Genomic DNA, 25,785 nt, shown 5'->3' with positions numbered 1-25,785 from the left:
CACAACTTTACTGGAGACCGTTCATATAAAATTTCCTCCCAAAACTGGGCGAAAAGGGCCAAGCAATGGAAGGTCCAGCGGGTACCACGCAATGTATGACCTCCACCGACATGTTACCACTGGAGGTCATACAGGGACATTCTTAAAGTCTTTCCATTATCCTCCTGGGAGTCTCCTGCCACAACTGCGATCCAAGTAGAACAGTTGCTTTGCGAGTCAGGCATACAAATGCTGAGACCTGCACAAGGTTGCTGGTTTTGAGTAATTCACACCATAATGCTGGGCACATTGGCTTGGGATAGTACTCCACTTTGAACCGCCTTTCTGGAGGATCTTGCAAAGTCACCACTTGTAATACTTCTCCAGTACAATTGTCCAATTGTAGTAAGGGGATCCCTCCTGACCAGTTAACCAATATCTCAGTCTTGGGTTTGATATCCTGGTCCTATAATAATCTTTCCTACATCAGCTGAAGGTAGAGTTGACATATTGGATTCAATTATGTATTTCTTCTTCTCTGTCTGCATTCAGTTTTGTTATTGATTGGAAGTAATCGCACACAGTGAAGCTTCCTCATTCATAGCCATGGGTATAGAATGGGACAGTGTTCCAGGCCCTCAGTGGGATGGGATGTATAGACACGGACCAGAGTGGAAGTTTCTCCAAATGTCTTCTTACAATGGGGACTATATTTGGGAGAGGTGAAAGGTAAAGGCAGCTGTGTCTTCTTTTCCAGGGAGATCCCCTTAAATACTCCACAGCTATAATACCTTTGCCAGATTTTCCAACATCCTTACTATGGGAGGTGCCACACATGCTCCCTAAGTTGCATTTGGACAAACAAGCATATTACCAAAGATTTGTGTCAACCCTCAAAGTCCAAGGTCAGCAGAAGAGTTTCTCAGCAGGCATATCTCAATATTTATACAGAGACATATTGCACATTTTTCAAGGCCTTCCTTTCTTCGATTCAGTGCCTTGAATAAAGTAGCATGACCAAAACTAAATTAATATTGCAGATTGCAATTCAGACTGCCCCTCCCCTCCAGCCAGCAATGTGGAATGAGTCAAGATCGATTAGAAAGTATGTGCTGTGCTACATTTGCAATTTTTACTGCTACTTTTGTGTGAATGATGTCCGAGGAAAACTTTTATACCAGGAATAATGTTTAGGATATAATGGTAATTGTGCTAATTGACAAAGGATAAACCGTAAGTAGCTAATATACTCATGGAAGAAATATCTAAATTTTGACACCAATGAAGGATAGAAATGTGCCCTCAGAATAGCAGTTGCTAGAGATCGTAAAGATTTGGGAAACAGACATAAAGTCAAGGCTTCAGGTAGAATAACTTTAGTGAAAGAGGATGAAATCAAAGAGAGATGCGGTCAATACTTTAACTGGTTAATGAAGGGAGAAAACGGATGAACAAAGACAGAAGAGGTTGTTGCAAATCAAGGTATGACAACTAATTTGAATCAGGCTGTCTCTTCTTTGAATCATAGAATTTACAGTGCCGAAGGAGGCCATTCAGCCCATCGAGTGGGAAAGAGCACCCACTTAAGCCCACGCCTCCACCCTATCCCCATAACCTAGTAACCCCACCCAACCCTTTTGGACTGAAATAAATCAAAATAGCACTGAAAGGAATGAAAAACAGCAAAGCAGCAAGGGCCAGATGAGATACCAGCAGAAGTTTGAACCTGCCTAGGTGAATTTGGGATTCAGGTCCTGAGCAAGCTACCCAGCTGTGTTATAGTAAGAGAAGGTCCCAAGGACATGGAGGCAAAGCATTCTTGTACCAACATTCAAAGGAAAGGGAGACATTCAAGATTGCAAAACTACCGAAAATGTTTAATTCTAACACATATTTTCCAAGATATGGGAGAGATTTATGGACAGAATCAGATTGATAAAAATAGTGGAAATTCATGAAGGTCAATTCAGATACATGCCCAGAAGAGACACCACTGTTTCCATCTTTATTTTGATACAAGTGATGAAGAAATATTGGGAAGACCAGTTAACATGACAACTGTATAGGGGCAGCACGGTGGCATTGTGGTTAGCATTGCTGCCTCACGGTGCTGAGGTCCCAGGTTCGATCCCAGCTCTGGATCACTGTCCACGTGGAGTTTGCACATTCTCCCCGCGTTGCGTGGGTTTCACCCCACAACCCAAAGATGTGCAGGGTAGGTGGATTGGCCACACTAAAATTGCCCCTTAATTGGAAATAATGAATTGGGCACTCTAAAAATAATTTTTTTAAACATGACAATTGTATTCATCAATCGCTAGGCTTATGACCTAGCGAGGATGTATGGAGGTGTGATAGAATTTATGGACTCCCTGTGAGGTACATATTATTATTACAAAACATATACAAGTCGTACCAAACAAGACTTGGAGGCTGTGTGGGGGAGAGATAGAGTTTCAAAGCCAAAGTTGGATTACACCAAGAAATCAACACTGAACCTCTTCCTGATTGTCATAGATGTTCTAAATGAGCAAGTGAGACAGGAAGTCAATGATATTTTCAGATGATATCGAGCTATATCGTGAGGATGATGGGAATATGAGTGAGTATCTGAAGAACTGGAGAAAGGCACTGCAAGACAAGGCTATGAAGCTCAGTTGACCAAAGATCCTCTGAACGGTCGGTTTGAGAACAGGGAAAGGGACCAGAGTGAAGGTATAAAGATGATCGGGGAAGAATGGTGGAAAGTAAGTAGCTTCAAATGCTTGGGGTCAGTGGTGGCAGAAGATGGAAAACAAAATTACCAACAGGTTAGCTCTGGTTGAAGTAACTGGAAGAAGTGCAGTTGACTGTGATTTGATCGAAAAGTATTGCTGAAATTGAAAAGAAGAATCTAGAAGGTGGTTGCGAGAACAGGCTTGTAATGTGGTACAGAAGCTTGAGAGGAACAGTGACTGGATACTAAAGAGATGTGGAAGCTAAGATGGATGTGCGGAGAAATGAGAAAGGACAAGATCAGGAACCAATAAATTGGGTGGAGATGGGGCGGAGAGGTGACAGTGAAGATTCTGGGAGCAACGAAAAAACTAGTTGAGAAGAGATTAAAAACATATGATCATCAATTGCAGAGAGAGCAATAGTAAGTGATAAAGGTCAGACCACCATGAAGAAGAAGAAGAGGAAGGCATAAGACCAGATGGAAAGATGTGCTGGTGAGAGACTTAATGCAGGGGGATTAGAAAAGCAATGGGTGACTGACAGGAGGAGATGGAGAAGAATGATTTACTAGTTTTGTGGTGACTCCAAATGGGAGAAGCTGAAAGAAGAAGAAATAAGTAGCTACCATGAAAGCTCCTTTCGGCATACTTGGTAGAAACACTAAGGACTACACCACTTAAAAACAAATATCGGACGAGAGAAAAAAAAAGGAAGGTGAAGCAACCAGAACCTGAACCAGTTCACTCTTTGTTAGATTAGAGATCAACAGAGAAGAGAATGGAAAACCCAATCCACAACAAAGTCCAATTCCTGGAATAACAGGAACTAATAAGGAACCTAATTCCTCCAAGGATGTAAACATAATTTATCTCAGAAGTCATACGGTCTCCTATATAACCATACAGCTAAACTATACTGCAAGAATATTAATGTATGAAAGGAAAATTAAGAACAATTTAGTTCTAAATAAGGTTTTATTTAATCCCTTCTCAGGAAATGGATATCATTGGAGAAAAGGAGGATGAGATTTTCTTCATGAAATTCTGCAACTTGTGCAATGGAGGTGCTGCCATTAAGCGGTTTGGTAGTAAGTTGCAGAATTTTGATCCAGTGCTGCTGAAACAACCATGAAATATGTTCAAGTCAGAGTGGTGTGCAACTTGGAGCTATTGCATTCCCATGGACCTGCTTCTTGCGCTTTGAGATGGAGGTGAAAGGTTTGGGAGGCTCTGGCAAGATAATGCAGTGCATCCAGTAGATGGCTCACTCTGCAGCCACACTGAAGCCACAGTGTGTTTTTCATGATAAAAGGCATTAAGGTTAGATTTTTCAGAACAATTCCATAGCACCAATATTGCATTCTTACCGATACTAGTTTGTTGTGTTCAGATTTAGTTATTTAAAGAATCAAAATGGTCTGATTTGAACGTATTCGTCCAATAAAATAACCACTCTGTGATCTAACACTTGAAAGAAACAATTTCTTCATTTCTTTCATAGGTTCAGTCAGTGTTCTACCTTATTGATCTATTGGTAATCTTGGTTTTACTATCTCCACACATACTGCTGAAGCAGTCTTCACAAAGTTTAGAAACCTCTTTCATGTCAAAATATATTTTTGGATCAAAAAACTGAACTCTATAAAGCCTATCCAAGACTTCAATGTTGCTCTTATATTGAGTGAACTCTCAACTCTTCTCTTACAATCTTGAATAAGATACAAACACCATTGTTATTCAGTACACAATTCTAATTTCACCTTAGTCTCCAACCTCTTTTCTCCATTATAGCCTTTTTAAATCTCTTTCTATTTTAAATTACTAAGGTTAGTGCCATTTTGAACCTTTTTCTCTTGCCCTTGCTGAGCTCAAAAACACTCTTTTAATCCTCAAAATGTTAATATAAAGATTCAATCTTGCTGTCACTAAATCATTACTTCATCATTCTCTCAGCATCTTTTCAATCTTGGTGATCCTATGCATGATGATCCTAGAACTGAATGACCTACTCCGGTTCCTATGAATTCAAGTCCTTCATCTGAGGTTTTCAATATTAAAATGGTTCTTCAGCTTCACTTTTGGAGAAATGTACAGGAAGCTTTCCCAGATATATAGCTTATGGTATGTCCAGAGTAGGAGGTTTTGATGGTCTATTTCCCTCACGACCATTGTCAATAGGCATAATGGGTATAAAATAATCCATATAACCATTTCTACCGACTGCCTAAGTGTAAACTTCTTAGGAATGCCAAACAGCACTTATTTTGTTAGCTTCTGCTGGCAGACCCACTTTATTATATTACATTGAAATATGTATGACAGTATTCAAAACATGTAACCACCAAAAGTTTTACTTGTTAGCAGTTTAACTGCTCCTGGATAAAGTCCATTATTTATACGCAATTTCAAAGAATAAAAGTCAAGTCAATTGTAATAAATTCAAAATCTGAAAATCCTACATATTACAGAGTAAATTATTCAACCACATGTCCCAAACACACAGCCACTACAACCAAGAAGGACAAGTCACCCACTGCTCTGACTTGGGAATATCTTGCTGTTCCTTCAGCATCACTGGATCAAAATGCTGGAACTCCCTACCTAATAGCACCGTGAGAGCACCTTCAGCACACGAACTGCAGAAGTTCAAGAAAATGGCACATGACCACCTTCAGGAAGGGTGAGACAATAAATGTTGGGCTTGTAAGCAACACAAATAACCCGAAAGTGAGCTAAATAAAAGAACATGCTTTTAAGCAAATATGCATCAGTATAACTGATCTGATTGCAACCATATACAATGCTTTATTTTTTTAAATCGAGGTGTTTGTCTAAATAAATGACTGTTACACACAAGTCACGAGAACTTGTATCCATGTCAGTAATTTTAAAATAAGCTAATTTTTCCCTTCTCCAATGCTCATTGATGTGGAGGAACTAGTCGTGCAAAGGAAGTCCTTTAGTCTGCACATTCCCAGAATGGTTGCTCCGTGGTGAGGTTGTTTTTGTTTCATTTTACCCAAGTTACTTCAAGCCAACACGTTTATGGGGAGGCTTATCATTACAAAAACCCCAGAGCAAACATATCAGAACAGACTTTCACATTCTTATCGTAAGAAATGTCTTCTCCAAAATTTGAAACAATACATTGTTAATTCTAATGATTGTATGTTAAGGAAGAATGGAATCTGCAGTTAGCCTGTGCCTTAAATCAGGTTTATTTCCAAGATTATAAAGCAAAGTCATCGATCCCCCCAGACACTGAAACGCGTTGGGACAGTACGGTGGCACAGTGGTTAGCACTGCTGCCTCACAGCACCAGAGACCCGGGTTCAACTCCGGCCTTGGGTGACTGTGTAGGGTTTGCACATTCCCCCTGTCTGTATGGGTTTGCACCGGGTGTACTGGTTTCCTCCCACAGTCCAAAGATATGCAGGTTAGGTGGATTGGCCACGTTAAATTGCACCATAGTATCCAAAGATTAGATGGGGTTATGAGGTTACAGGGATAGGGTGGGGGAGTGGGCCTAAGTAGGGTGCTCTTTCAGAGGGCTGGTGTAGACTCAATAGGCTGAATGGCCTCCTTCTGCATTGTAGGGATTCTATAAGAGTAGACTGGTTTGTATACTTTTACAATGATCCCCTTATCCTACCCCAATGAGGAACAACTATACTTAATTACCAATGTCAAGCATGCATTTTATTGCTTGTCTGCCCCCCTTCCATGGCTACATTCACAGCCAGGTGTCCCTGGAGAAGAAGCAGGTGGTGTCCCCTGCCACCTTTGAGACCTTTCATGCCCATTGGGCACCACAGAGGCACATTTTGGTTTGATGATTTGTCTCATTTGTGATTCGTTTTTTGTTTGAGGCAGTTTTTCTTTAAGCGTCTGTCCCTTTAATTTGTCCCTCAGTTTATTTGATTTTGTTTACTTGGTTATTTGTGTTGATCAAAACAGTTACAACACAAATTCAGCATTAACATATAGGACTTCTGTAAAATGTTTTTGATGTTTTTGTGGTGACAGGAATTGACAGTCAATGTAGGCAAATTATTCACAATTTCAAATGATTCAAATGTCAGGAACTAATTTTGAAATTCTGAAATCAACAGTAATACAAGTCACGCAAAACTTTCTTTCCACTTAATAGTCTGAACATGAGGTAAGTTTCTGGGAAAATCAAACAAGGGTTGTCAGCAAAAATAGGTTTAAGAGACATATATCTTCAAGAGAAAAAAGATTGAGTGCCCCAGCGAAACCATAATAGGTGATAAGTTAGGGTTGATCTAAGGTTTAATAGCTTTTTCCTGTTCTTGAAAATCATTAAGTTCTTAATGGCAAAAACATAACCAGTGTTACGGAATTGGGACGTAATACTTGACATAGCTTTCAGTGTACAGATGAAATAATACTGCACTTCAATAATTCCAAGCTGCTGAAACAGCTGCTTGACCTATTTCCTCTAATCTGCTCTTCTCCTTTGGAATGAAAGGAAATAAATCGATCTTGTTGATTTTAAGTGGGTGCTGAGTATGCTGAATTCTCCAACCCAAATTGTGTTTGGAATCCTAAGGGAACTATTAATGACAAAACATTCACTTAAAACAACGAAGGCAAAAAATACACCACAGGACCATAGGTCAGGCTGCAGCATAATCATCACAGCACAGCACAATCACCAATAATCTCATCTAGAAAGTAAATTGAAACTTCATTTGACTTAATGTTTGAGTAGGATTGACTCTTCTCAAAGGATAGAAATTCCTTCTTTTTAAGTCAAAGGTTATAATGCGAGGAGAAAAGGTGGCCATAGAAAGAAACCATTTATCTTTTCAAACCTACTGCTGTGCATTTTCTTTATTCGCCTTTCTCTTTTTTGCTCTCCACATTTTTTCAATTTTGTTCTGTAGGCAAGAACATTTATTACTTTTAGCAATTACTTTAAAAACTGATAGAAACAGAGATAATGGCTAACCAAGAAACCAGAGAATCATCAATTGAGGGGACAACTGGGAGGGGAGAGAACTGGCTTCAGAAAGTATAGAGGCAGTCAGATATTAAGGGGTAGAATAACAGTACAGCAAAAAGCATAGAACATGGGTAAAAGTGTTCATTTTTATTTTACAAAATCATTTAAATATCATTTATTCATTCTGACAAGATAAAATTTTAATGCTGAGATCATGTAATTGTACATTTCTGAAACTGCTTTCAATGTATAGTTGTAATATCAAAAAGGAAGGTAGAAATGTAATTAAATGCACAATTAATTCTGAACTACTGCCCAGGATTTTCATTTATGACTATCAACCATCTGCTTTTTCCCGTAAGAATAAAAGCAGACAAGAAATACATTGAGGGGTAAAATGCGACAATGGATATATCTGGACTTCTTCAGTACTTCAGGTGGATTTGATGTTAACAGCAAAAGGATGAGGCTGAGATGTTTCATAATTTTCAGTCGCAAGATAACTATCTTTTTCATTTCTATTTTGTAATTTGCATGCCAAAATGGTCAACACCATTGCTGATGTTTGATTAGCAGCAGTTCATTCATATCCCATCTGTACCTGAAATGTTTATTCATTTCTCTCTGCTTTTTGGTAGTTTTTTTTTGTATTTTCTCCATTATTTTCCCTTCCAAATTCTGCTTCCAGCATGTGATTACTTTTCTGAAACCCAGGATTTCATCAGGACGGCTCTTTAGTCAACCTTTAGATTTCTCTTTCCATCAAGTGGGGAAGTACCCAACCTCCACTAGGCCATCATCACCACTGTACAATTCAGGTAAGAAATTCACTCTCAGCTGTGCACTTGTACCCCTCCATTCCAAGTGCACACCCATCACCTCCAATGAGTGCCACCAATCCTGCCATTCCCCCTAAGTATATCTTGTTCTGTGTTCACTCCTCATGTTGTTTTCAACCCTCTTCTATGCATGATCTCCAGGTCATTTATAGAGTTCAATTAAAAATAATGGGAAGCTAATTTGTTCCTAAGTCTCAGGTCATATATTATTGAATCATTCGCCGGGAAAAGAACTACAGCAGCATTCCATCAACCTGCCCATTTCTGCAACCCCTCACCCCCTCCCCCCACTGCCCCCTCGTCCCTCCTCCCCCCTCTAAAAGCAACACCCTTCATCTCCCCCCCCCCCCCCTCCAGCCCAGCTGAGATGAGGAGCTCCCTCTAGTGGCATGTTCACTACAGCAGCACTCCTTTTCTCTCTCCCACAGCAGTGCATGGGGCCCTCCGCTGCAGCCACTTGGTACCTCTTCCCCGCAGCTCAGCTGAGAATAGGTGCTCTCCAGATAGGAACTAGTACACCCAGCCTACCATGCGGCCTGCTAATAGTGCCATTCTGTTTATCACATGAACAACACAAATTCAGAGAGAGTTACTCAACAGTATGCATCATTACCATCTTTTCACAAAGCGAGCTGAACACAACTACCCAACCACACAGCCATGAATAAGGTCCCTCTCCCGAATAACAAAGAGCTCAAGTGACGGACCTGTCCATCTATTTGAATGTCTGCATGGAAGTATCAGGAGCAAAATAATTCGGGAATGATCCCACTAGATCTAATAGAATGTGCATGGGAAAATGTGTGCTTCCAACCATGGGGATGTGTTCTATTTACTTTGGAGTTCTGTTGGATTATCTTAAATCAAAGAGCTGGCAACGACACTCGAAATGTCAGTTTTTTTAAAGTTAGTAATAATGGGAACTGTTGCCGGCTTGTTTTAATTGAAAAGAATCCTTGGCGTGGTGTTTAATATTATTATTTAATATTGTAAGTTGAAAAATTGCATTCTTTTAGAAGAACGATTTCAGTTTCGCTGATGCAACATAAAAATACAGAGGTTTTACAGTTTGATATTTGGGTCAGATTTGAATAGTAAAAAGGGTTGAAGCGCTGGTTGGCCGCTTTGTGGGGCAGGTCCGGTTGATATTATCAGTGTGAAGCAGCCCAACCACTCCACCCTTTACATTCTAGTGAAGAGCAGCAAAGGAGCTGTCCATTCTGCTGACTGCTAAACTGCTGGATAAGTGCTGAATAAACGAGCTCATCAGAGGAGAGAGCAAAAAATCAAGAAGAAAAGAAATCACCTCAGTTGAATGTGTCTGCTGTGAATTGAAGGGACGCCGAATGCGCTAATATTGAATGGGAGTAAATCCAACTTGCCCCGGGGTTTGGCTGGATTCGTGTTTCAGTCCAATCCTGGAGAGGAATGACCTGATGTTCAACAGATATACTACCGGTAAATCCAGGCGGCCTGTAGAAGGTTTTCAGGATTGAAGTATCATCGAGGTAGAATTGAGACACATTTTGGACAAGCTGGGCTCACTGGGTGACCCCGAGCTAGTCTATCCAGGGTGGATCCTGCAGCTCGGGCCGCCTAATTGAAATGAGGGCCCACATTAACTTGAAACTTGGACACAACCTTTGGAATTTGTCAGCTCTTAACAGACAGCTGTCAATTCTCCCATTGCTGAATTCTGCTTTCAGCTCGACCTGCAACTTTAACAAGGGACTAGTACACCCAAACACACATTGCAAAATGGGAGCTTACTCCACAACATGGTCAATGGTCGTTGTGTTTAATAACGGTGAAAGTTGCGTTTGGGAAATGGAGCAATCCCAAATGAATCCAAACATTAAAATCCATCCAACCAGGCAGGCTTCTTAATGGAACCTGCATTCCTCTGGGATCTGAAGCAGCTGGAGCCAGATCCCAAAGACACAAAATCTAGTCAATGCTGCTGTCAGTGTCCTCAACTTTCCAGCACACACACCCGGGGCCGCCCGCTTGCTGTGTGGACACTTTACCGCATTGTCAGCTTCCAGGCACAGTCTCAGGGACTCGCACACACACGCACCTCGCACTTTATTCTCATTTCCGCGAAGATCATGAAAAAATAATCAGTCATTCAGAATGAGGAACACAAACGGTGCTCACCACAATAAGCGGGAAACGAGAAATGAAGCCAAGTTGGCAGAAACTTACCAATCCTGAGGACTTGTTGAGAACTCTGCGAGGGAATTACGAAGATGTGCAGTAGTAAGCAAAGTGCAGCTTTTGCATCCCGGAATAACACGTTCGGATCGCAGCACATGGTTATTCTGGCTGTCCCCTTGTTCTCTCTAAATCAATAGAAGGATTTGTTGGGATCCAGATCTCGGCGACTTAGTCCCCATTCCATATTAACCCTGCTGGAGTCACTGAGTAATTCTGGCCGCCTGGTTCCCTCTCTCAATGCACCAAGCACAAACACACGGTGCTCGGAGGATTCAGCGAAACACTCTCTCTCTCACACACACACACACACACACCGCTACGGTCCTGCAGCTGGAGCTGCAGCTGGCCCAGTGGGGTCCCACAGCTGGGTCAGAGCTGGCCTCTCAGTGACACGAACAGGAACACCAGCCGAGAGGAGGTGCCTCGCCGCAGCGTCCGGGCTCACTCTTCACCAGCCGGCGGCTGTACATCAGCAAAACGATGGGGATCAGTCAGAGAGAGAGAGAGAGAGAGAGAGAAATCCCAACCTCATATTTAATCCTCATTCCCACTGGTGACGCGACTGGTTTCAGAACTCCAATCAAACCATTCCACTGAAATCACACTCTCAATTTCATATAGATATATGCAGAGTGTGTGGTATTCCTTCTTCTTCCTGTATAGACACACTTGCTTGAGTAATGCAATAATGAATAGTTGCTTCTAATCTGACCTATCCTCTCGCACCCCCCCCCCCCCCCCAGTATCACTGATCTATAGGTTTTCTCTACCTTCAGCCCAGTGAATTGACCCCAACTCCTCATCATGATTTCTGACCATCCCAGTTCAGACCAACTGAAATAATTGAGAACCTTGAGTTCAGACACCTGAGCCCTGAGGGGCTGTTCCCAAACTCCCCTTGCAGCCCCCATGCCAACCACCAGTTTACACGAAATTATTACGGTTTTAATGTTCGAATTGAACGTTTTCCTGCAGCGTGGAGTCTCTAACCTACCCGGTGATGGTTCGCCACACGACTCTACACAGTTTTGAACAGCCGCTCTTCACAACCCTTGACGCTTGCGTTGGGAAACACATTCCAAAAGTTGTGACATTGGCGACACTTGAGCCCTGTGGTTTTAGGAGTCATTTTAACCCGAGTAAATTGGCTTTCTGCTCCTCTGGAATTCCTCTGACTAAAATAGGAATTCCTGGCCACCAAGATTCCACTGCTTTGGGAGTCAGAGCCTCAGATTGTAGGGATTTTGATTTCGAAACTACTGGAATTTCTTTTTCTTTCCGAATGCTGAATCTGCAGGATCTGTTGTACCCGTTGAACAAAATTAATTTTTATTCTCCCAGAGGGATGTAATATTTATTCACTTCATATCAAATATTTCTACTAACCCAGTTAGTGAACATTTACTTTAAATAAAAACGTAATTCTTCTTACATTATAGCTGCCTGTTCAATTTTATAGCATGAAAAAAGGAATATCTACTGATCTTAGTAGATATGGATGGAAATGGTGGGGTGAGAGGAGATGCAGAGGAATGGGGGCGGGGGGGAGGGGGGCTGCAGGAACAGAGACACCTGGAGGTAAATGTGCACAAATTGTGAAAGGTGGCAGGCAGCTTGAGAAAGTGATTAAAAAGGCAAACAAGTCCAGGGTTTTATAAATAGAGTAAGAAGTCTTCCAACACCAGGTTAAAGTCCAACAGGTATGATTCAAACACGAGCTTTCGGAGAGCAGCTCCTTCCTCAGGTGAATTCACCTGAGGAAGGAGCTGCGCTCCGAAAGCGCGTGTTTGAATCAAACCTGTTGGACTTTAACCTGGTGTTGTAAGACTTCTTACTGTGCTCACCCCAGTCCAACGCCGGCATCTCCACATCATTTATAAATAGAGGCATAGGGTACCAAAGCTCTGGGTACCACACTTTATGAAGAATGTACAGCTATATTGCAAAGGGTGTAGCAAAATATAGGAGAATGGTTTGAAGGTGAGGGATTTCATTTACACGGATAATTGGAGAAGTTGTTTTCTTTGGAGAAGAGAAGATTGAGAGATGAGTTAATAGAAGTGTCCAAAATCATAATGAGACCGAGTAGATAGAGTGAAACTGTTCCCATTGGATGCAGGGTTGAGAAACAGAGGGCACCGATTGTATGTGATTGGCAAAACAATCAACAGTGGAATGAGGAAAAGGTTTTTTTTAATACGGTGTGTGGTTAGAACCTGGGTGTCCTTGGACAGCAGTCACTGAAAGAAAGCATGCAGATACAGCAAGCAGTTAGGAAGGCAAATGGCATGTTGGACTGCATTGCAAGAGGAATTGAGCACTGGAGCAAGGATGTCTTCCTGCAGTTGTACAGGGCTATGGTGAGACCACACCTGGAGTACTATGTGCAGTTTGGGTCTCCTTACCTAAAAAAGGATATACTTGCCATTGAGGGAGTTCACCAAAGGTTCACCAGACTGATTTCTGGGATAGCAGGGTTGTCATAATGAGGAGGGATTGGGTCAAATAGGCTTGTATTCGCTGGAGTTTAGAAGAATGAGAGGGGATCTCTTTGAAACATATAAAATGACAGGTCTGGACAGGCTGAATGCAAGTATGATGTTTCCCTTGGCTGGAGGGTCTAGAACAAGGGGTCATGGTTTCGGATATGGGATAGACCATTTTGCACTGAAATGAAGAGAAATTTCTTCACTCAGAAGGTGTGAAACTTTCAAATTTTCTACCACGTAAGTCTATGGAGGCCAAGTCATTGAATGCATTTAAGAAATAAATAGATAGATTTCCAGCCCTAAAAGACATCAAGGGGTATGTGGAGAGTGTGGGATTATAGCGCTGAGATAGACAGATCAGCCATGATCAGATTGAATGGTGTAACGGGCTTGTTGAGCCAAATGGCTCCTGATTTCTATGTTTGCATATTTCTAACTTGGAATGCACTGCCTGAGTGTCTAGTGGAAGCAGGTCCAATCATTGCTTTTGAAAGGTAATTTGATAATATTCTGAATATTTGCAGGGCCATGGGGAAAGTGTGGCAGAGTGGAATGAGCCAAGTTGCTGTTGTGTCACCATGTGCAAACTAAAAAGCATTTATTATAAACTTAAGCCTCTTCTGCAGTTACTTTCTTTCTCAGCTTCATGATTTTCACGGCTCATAATCTGGTTCAACCGTCTACATGAAAAAGCACCTTATCATGAACTGAGCCCAGTTTAGACTGACAGACATTTCAACCCCAAGAAAATTAATGTAGCTAGGTTTAGCTGACAAAATAGAGACTAAAATTCCCTGAAAAGGTTGATTCAGACATTTATGCCCAAATTTAATACATGCAAACTAGTGACACGCCCATCAGTAGTGGCATGGGCACATTCACCTGTGATCTTCCGTAGACGCATTAACCTGGAATTTCCTGAGTTTTTGAATCTGCAGACACACACAATTGGAGAACAAAGCAAATACATGGCCTAAAAGATTGCTGAATTCTGGGCACAAGTTCTGTACATAAGTAGAATCTCCCAAGTCCTTTATAATGATCTCTCCAATCCTCCTGTCCATAATAATGACTCTACCCTCAATTTCAGAGTCTTACACCTGCGTAACATACAACTTAAAAAAAATATTTTTCCAGGATATGGGCATCGCCAGCCAGGTTAGCCCCTAAATGCCTTTGAGGCGATGGTACTGAGCTAACTTCTTGAACTGCTGAAGACAATGTGGTGTAGGAACACCCATGGTGATGTTAGGGAGGGAGATCCAGGACTTTGCTACAGCAACAGTGATGGAACAACAATATATTTTCCAGTCAGGATGGTGAGTGGTTTGGAGAGGAGCATGCAGGTGGTGGTGTCTCATGTATCAGCTGCCATTGTCTTTCTAGGTGCTAGATGTCATGGGTTTGCAAGGTGCTGACAGAAGTGTTTGTTCAAAGATGATTCCCAACTTCCTAGATTTTGTGATCAACAAATAGGTAAGGGCTGTCACCACTGACCTTAAGAAAAGCTGCCTGCAAAGCTCTGTTGTAGGAATTGCCCTTTCCTGATGGCAGTTTCATACTGGCACTAATGTCAGCAAGCAGGTAAAGAGATAATCTCATTGAAGTTTTCACACGCACCAAACCAAAAGTAAATATTTGCAAATTAATAATTCTCAGGTAGCAAAGTAAATGGATGACTCTGTCTTAGAAGCTAAAATGAAAGTTGATATACTTAAAAAATGCTTTTAAAAACTCTGAATCTTTCAACTATTGTAGATAAATTTAGCATTCCATAAATGTAAAATTAGTTTCTCAAGTCGCCTGAGGGTGTTCAGCAGAATTATGAAGTTTGTAAACTGGGGCAGCACGGTGGTGCAGTGGTTGACACTGCTACCTTACAGCGCTGAGGACCCGGTTTTGACCCCGGCCCGGGGTCACTGTCTGTGTGGAGCCTGCACATTCTCTCCCCCACAACACAAAGATGTGCAGGGTAGGTGGATTGGCCATGATAAATCGCTCCTAAATTGGAAAAAAAGAATTGGGCACTTTAAATTAAAAGAAAATGAAGTTTGTAAACTGTTAAAAAACCCAGTTACAACTCATGCAGTGTTTTCACTGTGAGACTAACAACATTAGACAGGAACGTCTTGGCAATTTATGATTGCAGGCAAGATAGCAGACTGTGAGAACCTCCAGGTCGTGCTCCAAGGAGGAACGTGAACTTTTGTAACAGCAACATCTGAACTTGTGCATATCTGAGCTCCCAAAGTTGCAGTCAGTTTCAGTGGGAGAATGGTGGTAAGTGTTGAACGTTCGCCGTCATTACCATCAAAAACCTGTGCCGTTATTGCACAACAGGAAACATTCATTTTTCAGGCCTTTTTCTGCGAGAACTTTCCTTAAAGCCTCATTGGGACTTGCTCTGTATTTTCTGTTCCTTTGTTTATATTGTAATGGCATTAGTTTGTGACATTAAAAATTTGGAAAATGTTCTGATTTCATGTTCTTGCGCACGGTTTGTCCGACGCGATGAATAATGATTAGATGGGTCGAAATTTTAATTTCGAAACTGAACGAGGGAATATATGCGGCCCGATTTTAACACCGAGTAAGAGAATTGGTTTGAATGAGTTAAAATCTCAGCCCATTATGCTGTGAGCTCAGTGCTTTATTTCAATTGTTTTAGATGATTTCTGCTTATTTACATGTTTGGGCTTTTACGACTGAGAATGACAGGAAATTTGAACATAATTTGAGATCGAAGTAATGGACACAATGTTGTTTGCAACTTCCAGATTGCCAACGCAGAAAAATTCAATACTAGGGTATCATGAAAATTTTAAATTGAAATTATGGATGCCTGTCATATTTGGGTGACTCCTTGAGAAGCAGGTGGAAAACACAACAACATGTTTAAGATTTCTTCTTTAGTGATTTTAATTTCCAGGAGCAGGAAGTTTCTCCACAGTTGTTTTAACAAACAATGATCTGTTTCATTCACAAATACTGATAAATAAAATACCTTCTTTGATTTGACCGCAGGATTGAAGAAGATAGTGATGAGGGTGTATTAAATAAGGGAGAATTGACACAATTGCAGGCAACAAAGTAATTGGGCACGATTATCCGCACTCACGTCGGTTCGGAGAATAGCGGGCCGCGCAAATTTTCACGGCAGGTCCGACGCCCTCCCGCTATTCTCCAAACCCCGCACAAACTACACGTCGGGATTCCCGGCAAAGGCCTCGAATGCGCCCCTGACACGACCAGAATCGCTACTTATTGGCCCCCTGCTATTCTCCGGCCCAAATGGGCCGAAGTCCCAACGTCATCACGCACTGTTTTCACGCCGGCCAACACACCTGCTTTTCAAGTTCGTCAACCAGTCGTGCTGGCTGACGAGAGCTTCGAGGAGGTGAGCGCACCGCTCAGCGCACTGCTGGAGTCTGGCCACAACGGGGAAGGCATCCCTGAGAACGGGAGGGGGGTCCAGAGCGGGGGGGGGAGTGGGGGAGACTGAGAGGGGAGTGGGGGAGATGGAGGGGGGAGTGGGGGAGACTGAGGGGGGAGTGGGGGAGATGGAGGGGGGAGTGTGGGAGACAGAGGGGGGAGTGGGGGAGACTGAGGGGGGGAGTGGGGGAGATGGAGGGGGGAGTGTGGGAGACGGGGGGGGAGTAGGTGAGACGGGGGGGGGGAGTGGGAGTGGGGGGGTAGGGAGAGAGTGAGCGAGTGACCCGTCCAACCCCGGTTACAAAATGTCTGCCACCATGCCATGGCATGCCGGCCACGAGGACACGGCCGCTGGTTACCCTGTGGCTTACGGACACAGGCCACTGACGCACCGGTCAAGAGGACGTAGTTAACTGCCCGTTGGATGCAGAAAGTGACCAGGGGTTAGGCTGCCCGCGTGTCAGCAGCGCGACCAGGCCACCGGGACACACAGGTATCCCGTGGCAGGCGGCTGCCGAGGTGTAGACTAACCTCCGTCTAACATGTCCCGTTTCTCTGCCCCCCACCACCCTTCTGTAGGTTAGCACAATGTCTGTGAACAGAACGGCTATGTTCAGCGCAGTGGTTGGGGCCGCTGCACTGCATTTGGAGATGGAGCAGCATCCACAGCCACAACCCGCAGTGGATGCAGGGCCAGCTGCAGCAGCAGAGGGAAGGGCCGCGGAGTTGCCAGTCGTCGAGCAGCATGGGGGGGGGGAGGAGGAGGAGGGGGAGGAGGAGAGAGTGAGGGTGCAGCCACGGCACCAGAGGCGACGTCCAAGGCCGAGGGTGTACCATGTCCGGATCTCTTTCCTAACAACGACGGACATCACCTGCAGTAGGAGACTTCGGCTGAGTAGGCAGACGGTGATACATATCTGTCACCTCATGGCGCACCTCTCCCCACGTGGAACGGGGGGAGGACACACGATCCCGGTTGCCATCAAGGTGATGGTCACTCATAACTTCTATGCGACCGGCTCCTTCCAGTCTCCGAGCGGGGACCTCTCCGGGATCTCCCAGTCATCAGTCCACAGGTGTATCCGGGATGTGACCGACGCCCTCTATGCCATCGCCTTGGTGGCAGCACGGTTCACGCGTCGTATGCGACGTCCCCGCTGAACACCAAACCACCACCTGCATCGCTAGTCGTGCAGAGGGTCAATACACAACTGCCACCACTACAGCCCCCCCCACCCCCACCCCCCACCCCCTCTCAGTGTACACTGCTCCACTTCGACATGACGCTTATCACTGGGTCCAGACGGTGTGGTACAACATTGATGGCTGTGTCAGCGGGTGTGATCACTGCCATGTGGAATGATGACAGCCCGCTCTGCGAAGAGCTGTGAGCTCAGAATCGTTAGAGAGAGTCTGACCCATGGCAATAGCTGAACCATCCACCTTGGTGGCCGCTGAGATTGTCACGGACACTCTATCACGTGCCCGTGTGGGCTAGCTGTGGGAGGGGGTGGGGGGGAAGGGACTGCACACCCGGCACCGAAGTTTCACCGCTCGTCAACCCCAGCGACACTCGGTCACCATCACGATTCCTGTGGCTGTGGAACAATCACACGGTAATACAAGTAAGGTGGAACAGTGCGTTTAATGTGAACAAACATTTACAGGTGCCCTAGCCCCTACAACTAAACTGTGCCCTTCACCCGTGCCAACTTACTAAGTGTCTCTCTTTGTTGCCTTACGGGCCCTACCACTACGTCTAAGTGATTCCCCAGATGATACAGCAGGAGTGGAGGAGGATTGCTGCGAATCGCCCCCTTCGACTAGTTTCTCCTTCGGCAAGCGTTTCCTGGGGCGAACCGGCCTTGATGGGCCAGGCTGCTCTGCGGGCGCCTCGGGTGACGTTGTGCCACCCTGCTCTGCCTGCTGCCCACCCGATGCACCAGGGATGGGACGGGGGGGAGGCCGAGAATTCCGGGACGTCCCGTGATGGAGTTGATGGGACGGGCCCCGGAACCTCCTCCTCCCTCGGGGAGCCCAGTGGCTCCCGGGCCTCACTTTGGGACAGAGGTGCGAGCGGGGAGGTGCCCCGTCGCGCCACCGACACCTGGCGCTGCCAGTCCTGAAGGCCTGCAACGGTATCCACCAGGATCCGAAGGTTTGCAGACACGGAGTCCAGGGAGTTAGACATTCCCGCCAGGGACTGTGCGATCTCAACCTGTGTGTGCACGACGCCATCCAGCACATGTGTCAGGCGGTTGATGTTCTCCGCGACTGACTGATGGGACTGTGCCATCGACTTCTGGGACTGTGCCATCGACTGCTGGGACTGTGCCATGGCGTGCTGCGACTGGGCCATGACCTGTTGAGACTCGGCCAAGGCCCGCAGCGCGCCGGCAATGTCGTTTTGGCTCTGGCGCATTGCTGCCTGTGAGAGGGCAACCCTGTCCAGGGCCGAGGATGACGCGTGCACATTAAGCCCAACGCCTTGCATAACATGACCCATTGCCTCCACCGCGGATGCCACCCGTGCGGTGTTGGCCTGGGTTGCTGCCATGAGCGGCACCACTCCCTGCTCGTGGACGCGGTTCGACTCCTCTAACAGCGTCTGCAGAGTCTGGAAGACAGCCTTCATCCCGTCATTGTGTCCCTGGGTTTTTTGATGCATCGGCTGTGCGGGTGGGTTGAGAAAGTCCAGGAACTCGGAAAACGTCTGGGAGCCAGCTGCATGCTGGGCCTGGCCTGGCCTCCGCCAGTCCGGGCCCTCGGCTGCTCCGACCTCCACCTGCTGTACCTGCTCAGCTGTGATGTGCGACCCAGACTGTGACCCAGGAGCCTCATCACTAAATAGGCCAGCCGGGGTGAGTGTCTCTGGGATGGTGGATGGTGTGGGAGATAGCTGTGCCGCAAGCTCGAGGTCGTCTTGGTTTGACGCCTCCTCTATGTCAACGCCCCGCTGAGAGGCCGCAGGCTTTCGCGGGCCATTTCTCTCTCTTCCTCTCTCGCCGCCCTCTGGGCGTCCTGCTCCACAGATTCGGTTGGGGAGGATGGGACTCCCCACTGATTGGGCACCCTCTGTTGTGCGGCCCTGGGTGAGGTGGGGGCAGATGCCTGTGTCCGCCTGGAGGCAGACGGCCCTGGTCGTTCGGCATCACGTCCTAGGGAAGAGAATGAAATGAGTTATTTAGATTCGCTCGGCCGGGCGCTGTACGGTCTCAGTGGGAAGGGTGTGAAGGGACAGAGGATGGGGGAGGTGTCCCAGTGGGCAGGGTGGGTGAAGGGGCAGAGGATGGGGGAGGTGTGCCAGTGGGCAGGGTGTGTGAAGGGACAGAGGATGGGGGAGGGGGGGTGTTTTTCATGCAGGGTTGTCTCACTTGTTGCAGCTCCGCCAACCTCGCATTGTGCGATCTCCCGGGTGGCAGATCCCCCAACAAGGTCCAGTGCCCTCTGCTCAAACGTGGTGAGGGGGTTTCAGGATGGGCGAACCCCCTCCAGTCTTGTTCCGCTCACGGGTGTTGTGAGCGGTCTTGTCCTGTTGGGGGAGGGTACATAGGTAGATCATTACAATTCGGCAGGTATCAGCAGTCCGTTCAGATACTGGCACAGTTTGGGGGTCAAGTTGTAATAAGACCATTGCATCTCTCCACGGGGGCCAGAGCGCTGGGTCTGTGACAACTTTGTGAACCACCCTCAACTCACTCTGCCCCAATCCCCCTCCACCCCCCGTGCCAGGGGGGGAGGTGGGTGATTAAGTAAAGGGGGGGGGAGGGATGGTTGTGACCCGGGGGCACCCTCTTGGCACTTACCCTGGCAGCCCTGGTGAGGTCGTGCATCTTCTTCCGACATTGGTCAGCAGAGCGAGGGGTCTGCCCCACAGCACTGACGGCAGCAGCCACCTCACGCCAGGCCTGGCGCACCGCGCTGGCAGGGTGGCGATGCCCTCTACGCGGGCAGATGATGCCCCTCCTCTGCTCGATTGATTCGAGCAGCATCTCCACATCAGCCTCCACGAATCGAGGGGCTGCTCGCCTCAGCTCCGACATCCTGGCCTAGTTTCTGTGCTCGCCCGCGCCTTTTTACGGCGTCGGGCGGCGTCACGTAGGCGTGTTCGTAGCGTCGCCGTGTTCCGGTATCATCGCGCACGTGATTGACGCGGCCCCATTCCTCGCCCATTTCCCGGACGTGAATACCTCGGGAAATGGGCTGTGTCGGGCCGTCGCAAAATTCGGCCGTTTTCACAGCCAACTTCGCGATTTTCCGCGGGTGCGGAGAATCGCGCCCATTGTTTTCACAGTAATTTCATTGTAGTGTTAATGTAGGACTACTTGTGACTATAAAGATTGTTATTATTATTAATTAGCAAATTTAGAATTCATGCTTGCTCCAACTAGGATTGGTGTGAAAGATGCAGATGCTGGACCCTCTTACCTCATGTCCCCTGTAAGTCTTGGGGTGATGGAATGTGTTCGGAGGTGGTTGTGGGGCATATCTAACATAACAAGTAATGTATCTCGTGCACCCAGGTAAATAGTGAAATACCATGAGGCATTTTCAAAAGAGGGCATTTGGTGAACCTCAGGAAAACCCCATCTACTAGCTGGATCCATTCACACATACCAAAAATGAAACTGGACCAATACAAGACGTTTCTTTCAAATATAATTGAATACATAATCTAAATAACCTGACTTCAGGATAACCTTCAAGTCTGAACACTTTGAGGTCTTTTAAAATGTCAACTTTGCAAAGTCTGATTTGAATTAAGTGATAAAGGGATTAGAGGTGAGACTAAGTTTAATGCGGGAAGAGTGAAATGACAAGGATTCAACCATCATGAATAATGGAAAGTGATAACTTGCAAAGTTATCCTCTGCCAAATCTTTCTGTGGAAAAGGTAATGTTGCTTTTGGGAGTTTTCCAAAATAGGCCCAGTGAAAAGGAGGAAATCTTCTATCTGCCTTGATGAAACTTCAGACATAATATGGAGCTTAATTATGTGGAGATCCAAAAAGGAGAGAGTTCTCCATCTCATATAGGAATAGGACTGAGTGTTGGTGGCTTGAACACACCAGAAAAACAGTGTGATCCTATCATTGAATCATCCTCCTTAGCTCACAAAAACATGGCCATAAAACCTCAATACCAGACCCCTTTATGTTGCTGGTATTAATGTGCACCACATCTTCTGCCTCATTCCCTTTTCCCTGCAGAACATTTTGCACCCTGGCACCAGGGAGACCATGTGAAACTCACGATGACAGTTACAGAATTGCCTGGCTGTCCCCAATTATGCAACCTCTTTTTCCACAGGTCTCCCTTTTTTTTCTCTTCAAGTATTTTTCCAATATGCAGCTCCTCTTATATCTTAAAGATGTTCCTTAGTGTTTCACAGCCAATCAAGCAATTTTGAAATATACATAAGCAAACATGACAGGCAATTTTTACGTAGCAGCATTCCCAAAACAGAAGAGTGATAAGTAGCTAACCTGTTAGGATGAGTAATAAAAGAAGATCGTTGCTCTTTTCTTTTCTGTGCAATCTTTTATGTCCACCTGACAGGGCATATAGGTTTAATTCAAAATGAAAGGGAAAATGCTGGAAAATCTCAGCAAGTCTGGCAGTATCTGTAGGGAGAGAAAAGAGCTAATGTTTCGAGTCCGATGACTCTTAATTCAAAATGGCTTTATAAATATTAATAAGCAAAAATCATCTTTGTCTTTTTACTCTTCCAGCAAGCCAATGTAAAAACAAAAGCTTGTGTAAAATTGTGCAGCTGTAGAACATAATCAAAAAGTGATATTTATTCAAGGTCAGTCTTGATATTAGAGAACTTAATGAAGGGTAAAGTCTTGAACGAATATCACAGCAATGATAGCAATTAGAAAATACAATGGATTTTTATATGCCCCAGAGCAGGGAAGCAACAGCTATTCCTAATATCGTATTGTACAGCAGGGAGACTAATTCAGCTGGTAGAGAGATCCATGAGAGCAACAGGGTTAATAGAGCCTTTATGACTGAAGTGTGCCATCTGGTCAAATAAGTTCTATGGAGACTATCTGTCACCTGCACTGCATTATCCATGGCAGTGAAGGTCCAACTGCACTCAGCTTCTATGCCACAGGATCTGACCAGGCATCCCGGGAGACATTTTTAGAATTAGCTCCTTTATCATGAGGTAATTTCATGCACCATGATGCATATACTTAAGAAGTACCGATGGCAGGTGAGACTTTTCCAAATTGATGTCCCCAAGCCACAAGGCATTCACTGTATGTGTATGAACATTCATGCAGCCAGTAACAAGCTTCTGGCACACCAAAACAGAAAATACACCTTAATGCACAGTTCCCAGAAATGCCCCAGGCTGCTTTTTGTCTGATGCTATAGTAAGCTGCATCTTGAAGGAGATGGAAGAAGACACATTTTGCTTTTCAGAGGCTGTGGGCGCGATTCTCCGCTCCCCACGCCGTGTGGGAGAATCGAGGGAGGGCCCCCCGGCTAATTTCACTACCCCATGGCGCCCCCCGCGATTCTCCCTACCCTCGCTCGGAAGAATCGCCGCTCGCCGTTTTTCACGGCGACCAGCGATTCTCCGACCTGGATGGGCTGAGCGGCCTGCCGTTCCCGACCGGTTCACGACGGCGGCAACCACACCTGGTCGCTGCCATCATGAAATCGGCGTGAGATGCCCGTTTTGGGGCTTGTAGGGGGCCTGGTGGGGAATGAGCTCGGGAGGGGACAGGCCCGTGATCGGTGCCCACCGATCGTCGGGCCGGCGTCTCAATCGGATGCACTATTTCCCCTCTGCCACCCCGCAAGATCAAGCCGCCACGTCTTGCGGGGCGGCTGAGGGGAAAGACGGCCACCGCGCATGCGCGGGTTCGAGCTGTCAACCGTCGTGACATCAGCCGCGCATGCACGGGTTGGAGCCGGCCAACCTGCGCATGCGCGGCTGACGTCACAAAGGCGCCGCCGTCGCGTCACTCTCGGCGCGCCGCCCGGCGGCCGAGAATTACGGAGCGCCGCTCCTAGCCCCGCCGGGAGAATAGGGGGCGAGGAACGGCCTCCGAAGCCGTCAAAAACTCGGTCGAGTTCACGACGGCCCTCCCGATTTTTCCCGGGAGCTGAGAATTCCGCCCTGTGTGCCAGATAATAATATCCTGCATTATAGAGCAGACAACAAATATAATGGTTGAACTGTCAGGGAGGCATTTGGAGTGCCAAACTATCATTTCAGATAGAAGTCTTACAACACCAGCTTAAAGTCCAGCAGGTTTATTTGGAATCACTAGCTTTCGGAGAGTAGTTCCTTCATCAGGTGGATCAACTCTCCTGATGAAGGAGCTTCGCTCTCAAAGCTAGTGATTCCAAATAAACCTGTTGGACTTTAACCTGGTGTTGTAAGCCTTCTTACTGTGCTTAACCCAGTCCAATGCCGGAATCTCCACATCATCATTACAGATGTTAGTGAGAATGAATGAGGGGATGCAACAATATGTTCCAATATTACTGAAAGTAGAGGAATCAACATAAACTTGGATGAAGGACAATGGAAAGCTATGAAAGACCAGGAGATGATAATTCTGTGGTTGACCAGAACTGCTGCCAGACAGTTAAGTAATTGTGGGTCTCATTGTTACTCTATGCTTACTCCCATCAGGGGGCAACCTAGTGTTCAGTTAACAAGATGAAAATAATTTGAGATTGGGGATAGGATTCTCTATCCCACTGCACCCATTTTCTGGTGCGGTACGTCTCGGCCGGCCACGGGATCCTCCATCCTGCACCCCCATGCCATTGGGAAATTTGCCGGTGTGAGTGCCAGCCCAAAGTTTCTTCTTTGTCCACAATTTGGAAACTCAAGGAAGGAAGGAGACAGGAATCAATAGGTCAGTGAAACATTGGGAAAACACTAGAATCCATTATTGAGGAGATAGTAGCCGGACATTCAGAAAATCATAACAAATCAGGCAGAGTCAACATGGCTTTGTGAAAGGGAGATCATGTTTGACTAAATTAGCAGAGTTTTTTAAGGAAGTAACACACAGGATGGATAAACCAGTTGTGGTGTATTTGGATTTCCAAAAGCATTCAATAAGATGCCATGTGATATCTTGGAAAGAATGGTGACCACCAAGCAGAGTAGCTAAATAACTAATTCTTTAGCGAAGTACAGAGAATGATAATAATGATCCCAATTACTTCAACTCCAGTTTCTAGGCTGGCTACGAAAACCCATGCTCAGCCCCAATTGGCCAAACAGGTCACATGACCTTCTGAGAACCCGCCCCTTAAAGGGGCCTCCCTCCCTTTAAGTTCCTGATTGACACATTTCAAAAACAATGGAACTATTTACAATATTATACAACAAATGGATCTCAACACAGTCCTTTATAAGTTAAGTTGGTCCGGGGGACTTCCTGATCTTTTGGGAACATCGTAATTCACTAGTGGATGCTCCAGCAGTGGAGGTAAATTCAATTGAACCTCAATGGGTTGACTCCCAACATGCAAAGGTGGGTCAGTGCAGATAATTCCTCAGTTCCCCTTGGAACATTACTGGGCCCTCCTTGGTCGCTTGCTGCAGCATTATTTTCATCCACAGCAGTATCGCTGACAGGCATTCGAGGGGCGGACTGTCCCACAGGTTTGTGATTCACTTCTTATCAAATGGTGTTTCTTCACCCTTTTTCCTTAGACATTCTATTTTGTATGACACCGGGCCTGTTCTGCCCATGACTGTTCCAGGCATCCAATTTGGACCAGCACCAAAAATCTTTACATATACCAAGTTGTCCACCTCAAATGTTCTCTCAGTTTTTGTTGAATTTTGATGTTTCTTTTGCACATCCACCCACCAAATTTGTAAACACCAGGTTCAACCTGGTCTGAATACGTCTAACCATTAGCAACTCGACAGGAGTTACTCTGGTGGTGTTCTGGGGTGGCATTCTATATATAATAAGGGAACATGCTGATTTGGTCAGCAGCGATGCTGTTGGTTGCTATTTTATGGCTGCTTTAAAAACTTGCACAGCCCTCTCCACCAACCCATTCGAGGAGGGATGATACGGTCTGGTACGCAAATGCTAAATGCTATTTGATGACATGAAATGAAGGAACCTCTTGTTGTTAAATGC

General features: G+C 45.5%; 1 protein-coding gene across 3 annotated transcripts in view; it reads right to left on the bottom strand.

Moving 5' to 3' along the window:
- The window catches only part of LOC119969118 (glutamate receptor ionotropic, kainate 1), a 521,043-nt gene extending 509,766 nt beyond the window's left edge, over positions 1-11,277 (bottom strand). Inside the window, exon 1 of one of the 3 annotated variants that reach the window (XM_038802335.1) lies at positions 10,710-11,277. In XM_038802335.1, coding sequence (XP_038658263.1) covers positions 10,710-10,818 — 109 coding nt within the window. In that variant the 5' untranslated portion in view covers positions 10,819-11,277. The remainder of the gene's footprint in view (positions 1-10,709) is intronic. The other 2 variants (XM_038802333.1, XM_038802334.1) reach the window with 2 other exon arrangements.
- Between the last annotated feature and the right edge of the window lie 14,508 nt (positions 11,278-25,785).

The sequence above is a fragment of the Scyliorhinus canicula genome, chromosome 7 (genome assembly GCF_902713615.1).
Source record: "Scyliorhinus canicula chromosome 7, sScyCan1.1, whole genome shotgun sequence".
Classification (NCBI taxonomy): domain Eukaryota; kingdom Metazoa; phylum Chordata; class Chondrichthyes; order Carcharhiniformes; family Scyliorhinidae; genus Scyliorhinus; species Scyliorhinus canicula.
Note: the sequence above shows the minus strand (reverse complement) of the source record. Positions and strands in the feature narration are given on the sequence as shown.